Consider the following 12,337-nt stretch of genomic DNA (forward strand, 5'->3'; position numbering starts at 1 on the left):
AAATGTTTAGCTTGTTATGAAAAAAAAGCAGAAATAGGGGCATCGCTCTGTCTAATGAACATTTTTATTTAGATTTAACTTATTTTTATTTAGTTTTATTAGTTTTATTTTAATATGTGGAAAGCATGCAGATCAGTTATCCTTTGTGTCTTTTTACTCATGAATTTTGGCAGCTAAACTAAACACTGTTTGTGAGGGCTATTACAAAAGGTTAGTATTTGCATCTGCAGCATTAATAATCTGCCATTATTGTTGTATCTGCCTTGTGGGTTGATAATAGATCACCAGAGCTGAGTTGTTACAACAAAGGAACTCTCAAGGCAGAGATGTGAATTAAAGAGCTGCATATCAATACAATGAATGTACTCTTTGATTAGATGCATGACTCTGAATAAATTATGTCAAGATATCTTTTGTTTTTCTAAGGCAAATTATTTATTTTGCAGTGGCTTTTTTGAATGTGATAGTTACTGATGTGCTTTAAAATCAACTTTACAGGATTTGTTTTATTAATCAAACATAAAATATATATATATATATTAAGGTTTATATGACTGTAGAAAAAGCTGTGTTTGTCTCAAATACTTCTGTCTAATTGTTTTCCACATGACATAAAAAAGTGGATAACTCAGCTTAGGCTTGAAGTAAAGAGAAAGATATCAGGCATATGTTTATATGTCAAAAAATACTTCTAGTCTTATTCTTAGCTCTGCTAACTATGACCTGGATTTGGATGACTCACCTCTGGATTTTACACACAAAAAGTACAACTTTTACTGTACTCTTAGAATTAAAGTAGAGGTATATATATATATACATAAACACTGAGCTCAAAACATAAAAACAGCCCTGCTAAATGAATTTGGTTTGAATCTGATTTCCAGGTTGCTGTGAATCAGACAGTCTGTTTGTATTGTTCACACACCCTTACTCGATGAGAAAGTTTTTGTTTCCATCCCATTAACCTGTGCCTTTTAATATTTCCATTCCCATCTTTTAAGTAATCCTTTTTCATAAGCTCTCTCAGCACATTCAACTGGCCTTGACTCAAATGTAAACTCAAAGAAACAAAATGGACACCTCTAATAGACATACCTGAATCTGACAGTCCAGTTGAAAGTGTTGAAGTCAAAGCTGTAAGATAGTGTTGGTGTTTTTACTCTGTCCTGTCTTCCTTTGTTTCCGCAGGTCTTCCTATTCCCTTTTCCCTCCCTCCACCTTGTTCTGTGGCCTGTGGCTCTTTTTATTGCAGGGATTGCCCTCTCTCCCTCTCACAAACCTTGGCCTCCTCATCCTTCTCCTGCATTCTAATGTAGTCCTGGGTTAATCCTCTTGCTCTTACACCACCGTTTTACTGCTCCTTCACCTATTTAACAATACCCTTTCCTTGCAAGTTCCTCCAGTCCCTTATTCCTATCATATATGTCAAATTGGCTAGCAGTATTATAGTGTACTGAACTTGTTATATGCAATGTTTCATTTCTTCACCGGGAACCTTTGGCCTTGGTGAGCAGGTGCTGTGAAAATTCTGTGGTTCGACAACTTTCTCTGTAAATTGCATACATCCATAATTAAGCTTTTCAAGAGCTACTCAACCACATTCCGTATGAAATATTGTCTTTCCTCTTTCATATATTTGTCTTCTTTGTCAAAGCTGCTAGCCATATTACCCACAATGCAACTTTAGTCACACTTTGTGATTTATTATACTAGCATTACATAATGTAGCCTGGAATCTATAATGTGCAGCAGACATGAACAGGGGGCTGCAGAAATCTGGTAACCTTACTTCTTTAGAACTCAACAACTTCAGATTGTTTTTGTCTTATTCGAACCTTCAGCCTCAACCAGTGCTGACTATGGTGACATAAGGGTTATGTAGCTACACTATACTGCCAAAAGTATTCGCTCATCTACCTGTACACACATTTGAACTTAAGTGACATCCCATTCTTAATCCATAGGTTTAATATGATGTCGGTCCACCCTTTGCAGCTATAACAGCTTCAACTCTTCTCCGCAAGCTTTCCACAAGGTTTAGGAGTGTGTTTCTGGGAATTTTTGACCATTCTTCCATTTGTGAGGTCAGACACTGATGTTTGACAGAAGGCCTGACTCTGTCTCTGCTCTAATTCATCCCAAAGGTGTTCTATCGGGTTGAGGTCAGGACTCTGTGCAGGCCAGTCAAGTTCTTCCACACCAAACTGGCTCATCCATGTCTTTATGGACCTTGCTTTGTGGACTGGTGTGCAGTCATGTTGGAACAGGAAGGGGCCATCCCCAAACTGTTTCCACAAAGTTGGGGGCATGAAATTGTCCAAAATCTCTTGAAGCATTCAGAGTTTATTTCACTGGAACTAAGCTCCTGAAGAACAGCCCCACACCATAATCCCCCCTCCACCAAACTTTATTCTTGGCACAATGCAGTCAGACAAGTACCGTTCCCCTGGCAAACCCAGACTCCTCCATCAGATTGCCAGATGGAGAAGAGTGATTGGTCACTCCAGAGAACGCGTCTCCACTGCTCTCGAGTCCAGTGGCGGCGTGCTTTACACCACTGTATTCGACGTGTTGCAATGCACTCTGTGATGTATGGCTTGGATGCAGTTACCATGGAAACCCATTCCATGAAGCTCTCTGGTCACTGTTCTTGAGCTAATCTGAAGGCCACATGAAGTTTGGAGGTCTGTAGGATTGACTCTGCAGAAAGTTGGTGACCTCTGCTCACTATACTCCTCAGCATCCCATGACCCCGCTCTGTCATTTTACGTGGCCGACCATTTCGTGGCTGAGTTGCTGTTGTTCCCAATTGCTTCCACTTTGTTATAATACCACTCACGGCTGACTGTGGAATATTTAGCAGCGAGGAAATTTCACGACTGGACTTGTTGCACAGGTGGCTTCCTATCACGGTACCATGCTGGAATTCACTGAGCTCCTGAGAGCGACCCATTCTTTCACAGATTGTAGAAGCAGTCTGCACGCCTAGGTGCTTGAATTTATACACTTGTGGCCATGGAAGTGACTGGAACACCTGAATTTAATTATTTGGTTGGGTGAGTGAATACTTTTGGCAATATAGTGTATCTCAATATATAGTGTAATATAGTGTATCTATATAGTGCAATATAGTGGTATTTTATTTTGATCTCACTCTTATGATTCTTCCAAATCTGTAAATGTGCTTTTAAGTGTTGAATCTAGGATTTTTACCCATGGTCACAAAGTAACTTATTTTTCTTTGCCTTGGAAATATTGGGCAATATTGGCACAAGGCTACTTTATATCCAAATTAGTTGCTCAAGTATTTACACACAAGAGGATGCTTGTGGAGGGTTAGGAAGAGATCGGTTGGAGAATCATGCAGCCTATTATTCTTAGTGTTCATTGTTGCTTTTAAAGATTATATCTAAATTTACTAGAATCCCTTACATTTTCCTCAGTGAACCAGTCCATTAAGTTGTGGTGTCAGGAGTTGGAGCAGAGTAGTTCAGATACAGACTTCTACTGAAGAGATCTGAGATTTTTTCTTGACTGTGACCAATGTTCATTTTAGGACACTGAGCCTTATGTTTGCCGTATGCATTTGGTCAGGCTTAGGAACTAACAAAGTCATTTAAACATTACCTTGTTGCTTTCTCTGGCATGGGAACAGAATTTTCACTGTACATGCAGCTCATTTTGAAATGTTGTGGTTTAATCAGTATTAACTTCCTGGGATAAATGAAAGTTTGAGAGTATTTAACAAACATATTCTCTCAGTTTTTTACATTTCACTCACAAGTCTCTCAAAGGCTACTGTTTAGGAGTTTACGGGTATTTATTGATAAGAAACCTGCTCACCAACTGCTGTGGCTTTTATCTCTCCTCCTTAACTCTCTCTACTTACCTTCCCTTTCCACTAAATTCATGTTAAAGAATATTATTGCCTTTTGACAAAAGTAAAAATAGACAGCAAACATATTAAACTGAATTAGAATAACTTTTTTTCTTATTATGTATAATTTACATGAAAAAAATACTTTCTATTTAAAAAGAAAAAAACATGCTCTATATGTGGTTTACTGAGGAGGATTAAAGTTTGTCTTTTTTTAATACGCTGTTGTTTGCAGGGAGAGAGGGGCAAGAAAGGCAACAGGGGGGCCAAAGGGGATAAGGGAGACCAAGGAGCACCTGGATTAGATGCCCCCTGTCCGTTGGTATGTCAGTGGTTCGATGTAGAAAACCAGGAGGCAAAGGGAAGGAGCACTATCTAAGAATACAACATAATCTCATTGGACTTTGATTTCTCTGAAGATTTGTACTTAGTAGTCAGCTTCCCTTTGGCTTTGGTATTTCATATTCCTAATAAAACTCAGGAAGAGTTTTGGTCGTGCTGCCAGTCAGGTACCTTTATTTATATATACACACATGTATGTATATATGCATATTCATGTATATGTGTGTGAAAAAATTACTTCATACATTTTATGTTTTTGTCCATCAAAAAAGCTTGATGAGATCAAAAGAATGGCCATAACATTATATTGTTACACATTTATGAAGTGGAAAATGTTTATAGACCACAGACCACAACTCTGCCTGAGTTACTTCTCTTTTCAGTGAAGAGACAGACAGGAACCAGGCAGCCACTGCTGATGAGTATTAATAGTTATCAAGGTATTTTGTCTCATTTTTAAGTCTCCCTTCACAGAAGCGCAATTATAGCCACTCATACCTGCTTTATGATCCATTAAGCTTTATTTTGTTCATTGCTGACCACTGTCTATCATGTCTAGTAAACTTCCCTGGCTCTATTTATTTTTATTGTGCACTGGACAATTTCAACATGAGTAAAACAATTCAAAACCAGGAAGAAAATTACATTTTTGTTTGACTATATCCAAACCCCAACCCCAACTTATCAATTTTCAGCCATTTATCTGAGTGAGGATTATGGTCATAGCATGCTAAACATGGTGGCTTTCCCCTCAGCCACATCCATCATGACTATGCTGTTCCAGGATGTGTGGTGTCTGATTATATGGTATTCCACCTAAACTGGTTCAGTTTCACCCAAATGAAAAATTTGCTGTAACATAAATCTGATCCAAGATAAATGCTTAGCAATAAAATGAACTTCGGTTGCTATTAGAGTTAAAGATTGAATAGTTAGAAAATATTTGTCATCTCAGTGAGCTCAGTTCCTGTCAGTCCGGGGTTGCCTGCATGATAAGCAAACCTGCAACGAGTCATCCAGAGGACAAAGATGGAGGTCCTGCTTTCAGCGAGCAGAGGAGGATGCTCCACTGCACATGATCTGCAAAAATGGATTTAAAATGGCTGATTTTATAAACAGGGTTTCCGAGGCTTTAAAGGGGAGAAAGGTGAACCGGGCTTGCCAGGCCTGGATGGGCTGGATGCCCCTTGCCCTGTGGTATGGTGCTCTTTCTTTCCCTTCACTTTTTCTAGCATGTTTGTACTATCCCTAACTGCACCTCTAACTGTGGTTATTAAGATGTTTCACTTAAGGCAAAAACATGGAAATGAGCATAGAAGTTACAAGTATTTATTTAGTTATTTGCTCACTGTCTCCAACAGACCCTCTGAAAATCTAACATTATGTATGATGACAAATACATAATTAATACAATGGGCCTATCACTACTAAAATCTTTTGGGAAATTGACAAATTCAGCTACAAATCTAACATTGTTGCTAATATCACTACTAACTACTGATTAATCCAACATTTATTACTTTGACTTCATTATATTTCCACAACCAAAAGTAGTGAAAAAGCAGAGTTCGACTAATTTATTTCCTGCAAGCCAAAAATCTGGTATTTTTATGGTAAGCATTATTGCTTTTCACTCTGAAGTCTGCTGCTTGAATAATCTAATAAGATCCAGTCACTATAACTGGCTGCTTGCACCGCACTGGATTGTAATCTTGTCAGGCTGAACTGTCACCTCTTAGATAACTACAACAAACACAATATCTGTTTACCAGTTGTCCATAGGTTGTATTATTTCCCAAAGCCAAAACTGCAGTCTATAATCTGCTTGTTTGCATGGTATACATCCTGTCTCTGACAGCTAATTCTCCTAATTCTCCTGTTGTCCTTCTCATTCGTAGTAAAAATGTAGTATGTGAGCTGTAGTTTGGTTTTGAAAGAATAATGGATTGAATGTGGTTGTACTCTGATCAGCTATAACATTAAAACCACTAACAGGTAAAGTGTGTAACTCTGCCCATCTCGTTACAATGCCTCTTGCTCAAAAATCTAATGACATCCATGGGAAGCAAGTTCAGTCCACAAAGACACCACTAAACACCCTGCAGCATTGAAAAGGATGCATTGCTTATGTCCTGATACCAGACTGAGAAAGGCACTATATAAATAAACTTTACTAACTTAATTTACTTACTAGGCAGATATAGCTATATATAGTTATATTGATCAAGGTTAATATATTTTTATTGGGAGGTATTGGTGATTTAAAGTCTCTTTAATATCTAAATTTGCTATTCAAAGGTGAGAGTGTAGCTTTTTGTAAATGTAACAGTAAGACCGCAGAAAGAGGGTCAAAATCAATGAGACCATATTGGAAAATATTGTTAGTCTATCTTTCATTGAATTTTCATCCATCCATCCATCCATTTTCTATACCGTCAATCCGTCGGTCAGGTAGCGGGTGGGCTGGAGCCTATCCCAGCAGTCAGTGGGCGAAAGGCGGGGTACACCCTGGACAGGTCGCCAGTCCATCACAGGGCCACATGGAGACAAACAACCATGCACGCTCACACTCACTCCTAGGGACAATTTAGAGTCACCAACTAACCTAACATGCATGTTTTTGGACGGTGGGAGGAAGCCGGAGTACCTGGAGAGAACCCACACATACAGGGGGAGAACATGCGTTTTTTGCACCAGTTTCTTAAAATTTCTTTTTTTTTTTTTCATTTGGTAAAGACAATTTCTTTACCTTAAATTTTTTCTTTACCTAAATTGTAAATCTTCAGCAAGATCAATAATGTTGTCCTACATGTCATAAAGCAGCACTGTGGTGCCACGATTCCACCTTTCTTGTCAGTTAACTGTCCTATCTGCACTGTAAAAGCATTAGTAAGTATCGGATCTAATAACTGTCTTGGTGGTAGTCCTATATACTTATTGTGTTTAGAATCTAAATTATGAATTCTTTGTTTGAAATACAGTAGAGTTACATGGTTTTGGATCCCTCTGGTTCTGTAAAGAAGTCTAAAGTTAAAGTTTTCTTTCCAGGAAATGACCTAAATGGATCAGTTGGCTTTGTGGATTTTTGTTGGTTATAGCAAACTGTTGTAAATGACACAGTACCCATTGCTGTTGCTTTGATGATCATGCTAGTTAGTGGCTCAGACTATAGTTGTGGGATTTTTTTCTACTGCTAGGGGGAAAACAACACTGCAATTTCATAACCGTCTTAAAATAACCTAGTTTGATGTGATTTTACAAAGTATAGGCTAATTCTTATGGTTTGTGTCAGGTACCAGGGGACTCAGGACACAGACGCAGGGTCATTTTGGATTCCAAGAGGGTTTTATTATTAAATACAGCACACAGAGCACAGCAAGGCAGGGCGATCTCCAGGCAGAGCAAAGAAAAGGGCTGTGAAAACCTAAGCGCTCTCCTCAGTAACTATGGCCAAGGATGAGCGCAACTATGAAAGTTACAAAACAAATCTCTCCAAACTGGGAGGAAAACAGAAAAGCTATGAACAATTAAACAAAGAAAGATACGCTCTCCTAACGAGGCGGATTGAAACAAAAGACGCACTCTTTACAAAACAGAGGCTCTATGAAACTTTACCAATAAACTTAAAACTCTCCTTTAACGGAGGCAACTATGAAAAGTTACAACAAAAATCACTCCTTAATAACGGAGGGAAAAAAAACAAAGCTATGAAACTAACCGTGTTAATAAATAAACTAAGGCTAGGGATAAGAATAAATTACAAAACAAGATAGCACTGCAGGAGGATTGCTCACTGCAGGCTCGTGGAACTATGGCTCGAGGAAACTATGGCTCAAGACAAAAGGCTGGTAATAATGCTCAAATGGAGACACATACTGGCACAAGACAAGGGAAACGCAGACTATTTGAACACATGAGGGACCAAGGGGAACAGGTGGAAACACTTGGGAATCAGGGAAGACAATCAGACGCTTGACATGGGAGGAAGGGCAAGATATTTAGTGCTTTTTCAAAATAAAACAGGAAATGACGAGACAAGACATGAAACAGAACATAAACCGTGAGAGTTTGTTAGAACACGTTTAATCTTTATATCCCTATTTTTTTATTTTATGTTATTCAATTAAGTACGCATACCTCTGCATTTGTGAAACTGTTTCTGTACCATTTCACAATCAAGTGAAATATTTTTAATTTGCATTCACATTAAATAGAAGCATCTTCCATATATGTGTCAGTAATGCTGTCTAATATTTCTTGTCCTTTTAAGAAAAAAGATTACATTCAGTCAGCTCCATTACCCACTAGGTCCATTTCTGAGGAATAAATGTATGTACTGATTAAAGAAAAAGAAAAAAAGGGAGCGCAAACACATAACTGACAAATATTTTTGGATCTTTGAAGTATGATTTAGAACTAACTTTTAGTTCTCGAACCACATATGACCAATGTCAACTTTGTCACTCTATAAACAGAATATTTGTCTCAACACTTTTTCTCTGTTATTGTACAAAGCTGTTACATGCATTTCTGATTAACTTTTGCATGATACATTATGATGTGCCATAAATGATTTTTTTTCACTTTGTTTCTGTTTTTCACAGGGTGATGATGGCTTACCTGTACCAGGATGTTGGAATAAAGTAAGTTTTACATTGTGTTATGCTGTTGCTTTTCACTTTAGTTGCTCACATACATGCTAACTTCAGCACATATATTGTTTGAACTAACATTTGATATTTTGCATTTTGCTTTTTCCTTGCAGTGACGATAACTTTGGACTGGCTTGTGTGATTGTACATAGGATATTTATTTTTTTACTTCTTCTTTTCTGTTTTACATTCAAAACATTTTTTTAGAAAACCTTAAAAGATATGGCAAATTTTTTTGTACAGTTTGTTTATTTTAATGCATATGATAATGATTATGTAATGGATTTTTTACATATATTCATTATTTTAAGATGACTGGATAATTAAAGATAATAAAGGGGCTGCATATGCATGATATTTGTGCATAGTGTGAAATGGATAATGCTTATTAACTTATTGCATTATTTAGTTTTGTTCTGTTGTCATAGACCATGCTGCACTGATTTGTGGGGCTGGAAATATTATATGTTTGCATTTGGAATGTCCTCATTGAACTCTCCTCTTAATGATGAAGCTTTTTAAAAAAATAATATGTTTGCATTAGTTGACATTAAGCTTTGAATTTTTGACCATGTGTTCATATTGACTGAAGAGCACACATACTTCATAGACCAGATTTCAGGTTGTCATCAAAGATTTTCCATTTCAAAGCAGTGCTGATTCATCCAAGCACTGTGTTCCAGAACAATTTATACTGAATAATATTGAGAGATGGCATAAGGTTTGGAATTATAGATTTTGTAGAAAATGACAATGAAATAATCATGCACAATGCTTTGAACTACATCCTTATGTTCCTACCAGAATAATAGTTATAGAAAATAAATCCTTGTATATTTTTTTTCATCAGATTATTCAATTACATAACAGGCTACATACAGTTTTACATCCCTAAGTTGAAATGAATAGTTGTATTTATATATAAGAGAAGCTGAAAGTTTCCTGTTTGTTAGCTTATCGGAGATATACTGTATCAGTATTTTTGTTCATGTTGATTAGTATGCACTATAGATAGTGTAATCGTTTCTTTCACTGCCAGCAAGACCTCCAGCTTTTTAAGGCATACTAAGACAAACAGTTGGCCACATTGTTGTAATAGAGGCCAATGAGGGATGAAGCAGAGGATGTTGTACTAGAAACTCTGGGAAGTTAGTTAAGGAATGTTTTTGTGGGGGTACAATGAGGATACATTGCAACACCTAAGTTCATTTCATTACAAGCAACAAACTAAATCATAAACTTGACGGTTTTTATATTATTGGTATAATCAACGTATATGTATATGCATATATTAGATGTAAGATGCTAGTTTTGCATTCTAATCTGAATCTAGTCTTAAATCATGAATTTTCATCAAGTCAGTTCCAAAAAATAAGAATTTGCTGAAGATATTCACTGTCCCAAAAGTTAATTTGTGATGATTCCTTTGCTGCAATAAGCAGCCCCAACCCACCTACTATTCACTTGTTGGTACACAAAAAATAACAAAACATTTGCCAAAAATCTGATCTTCATTGTTATCATCAGAACCAACTTAAATGTTGACCATGCTATATGATATGTTGATTAATCTTTAGGAGATAGCCTTGAATCTAGTCTCTGAAGTACAAAGTGTCATTGGTAATGTTTAGTAAAGTATCTCAAACAGTCACTGTTCTATGTTAAAACTTGTGTCATGGAGGAGGGTATCAACCAGTATGCCTTAATGATTTCTAGTGTTAAAGTTACAGCATGAAAGATCCTGAAAACTAAATGTTCAGTTAATCAGCAGGAATGCCACACCTTAGGATACATTTGTCAAATTCTAGTGTCAGCCTATTCCTACTTTATGGCTGCCAGGTTCTGTTTATTAACTGTAGTGTTCATAGTCTCCCTTCTGATCTGAGGCAGAGTATACAACCCATGTTGTTGGATGGTAATATTGCTGCCCATCCTTTCATGCTGTTGCAATTGTCACATTGTGTCATCTATTTTTGAAAAAAGCTGTAATCTACTAAGACAATGAAGGTTTTGTCTTGGTTGAATCAGGAACTTTATATTCACAAGTTTTTTGATGAAGAGCCTGTTCGCATTAAAGAAAAGAAGGAACTGACCAGAGTGAAGCTTGATCCATTATGCTGCTGCTTTTTGATAAAGCTTTGTTTTGTTTGCCTCAAATTATCGTTGGCATCAGAGTTTATTGTTGTATCCTACCAAACAACTAAATATTCACCGTGTTGTGTTGCTGCACAGTATCTCACATTAACCCAGGCCTTAGTCAACAGCTGGCCTACAATTTGCTTATTTTGTCATACTGATTTACATAATTCTTCATACTACTACTACATACTACATAAGATATGTTAAAGCATTTCACTGTGTTCAACATGATAATTATGATTAAATGTACATTTCTCAGTATTTTGTTTTTGTTTTAAAAATGTTTGAAACTCAAGCTACAGAGTGCTGCAAGACGAATGAAATGCCATGTTATGACATATTGTTTGAGCTAGTGTCTTATGATTTGATGTGCAAGAAATAGCTTTTTAAAAAAAAAATTATTTGATGAATTTAAGAAAGACACCATTTAGGTCTATTGTCAAATCTTCAGCTTTGCTGTAGTCTGAATCAGTTTAAATCTTCAGTAGTGGAAACTATGAAGTACAACTGTAAGCTTGTACTTGAATAATATTTTGAGGAAGCTTTAATTTCAGTAAATACCAAGCAACACTTTTAACTGAGTTTATGACCTTGAAACTGTAAACACTTGATTTGCATAGAGCAGTGCCCAATAAAGTTATGTTCTCAAACCAGTGACACATTTGTGTTAATCAAAGGTGGTGGTAGCCTAAACAGGAATTATGCTATGTATACTTCCCTATCTTTATCTGTGTTTATTTCTCAACAGTTACTGATTTGGCCAATTTGAGACTGTAATGACTTCTTTTATTTACCATTTTAAATTATGATTAGCTATATAGTGCCAAAAAATATGAAAAATAATCTCAATGCACTTTAAAGAGAAAGCAAACAAGTCCATTTGCATGAGGCGATCTATAACATAATTCTTCTGGCATGCTCTTATTAACCTGAGTGCAGTTCACTGATGATGAAATGGCTCCAAATTGACTTTTTCAAACATAAAACTGAAATATTTTATCACCGGTTACATGATTTGCCTAATCATGTCTATGCACAGGTTTGGTTACTGATTTCAGGTTGTTGATAGTCTCTGAGGAATGCTAACTCAGTTTGATTTAAACTCACAGCATTAACTGAAGATGTGGGATATGATGTTTTTGCTTAAAATGCGGCACCCAATGACCAAAATCCTTAACAAAGCCCTTAATGTACACAATTATAAATAGGCTGTCATGATGTCCAGAGCAATCAGCAATCAGTCCTGTTTTTTAACTAAAGCTCTTACCTTTGATAGAGCTTTGCAACAGAGAAAAAACTTGACACGGTGTTTAGTGCCCTTCCTAGT

The 12,337-nt window shown here is 36.7% G+C and overlaps 1 protein-coding gene across 1 annotated transcript in view; it reads left to right on the plus strand.

Annotated features, from left to right (window-relative positions):
• Positions 1-11,346, plus strand: part of col13a1 (collagen, type XIII, alpha 1) — a 64,991-nt gene extending 53,645 nt beyond the window's left edge. Inside the window, exons 35-37 of the mRNA XM_072391605.1 lie at positions 4,113-4,199; positions 8,824-8,862; positions 8,985-11,346. Of these exons, the coding sequence (XP_072247706.1) occupies positions 4,113-4,199; positions 8,824-8,862; positions 8,985-8,987 (129 nt within the window). The 3' untranslated portion in view covers positions 8,988-11,346. The remainder of the gene's footprint in view (positions 1-4,112; positions 4,200-8,823; positions 8,863-8,984) is intronic.
• Positions 11,347-12,337: the final 991 nt, after the last annotated feature.

The sequence above is a fragment of the Leuresthes tenuis genome, unplaced genomic scaffold (genome assembly GCF_036924035.1).
Source record: "Leuresthes tenuis unplaced genomic scaffold, fLeuTen1.0.hap1 SCAF_8, whole genome shotgun sequence".
Lineage (NCBI taxonomy): Eukaryota > Metazoa > Chordata > Actinopteri > Atheriniformes > Atherinopsidae > Leuresthes > Leuresthes tenuis.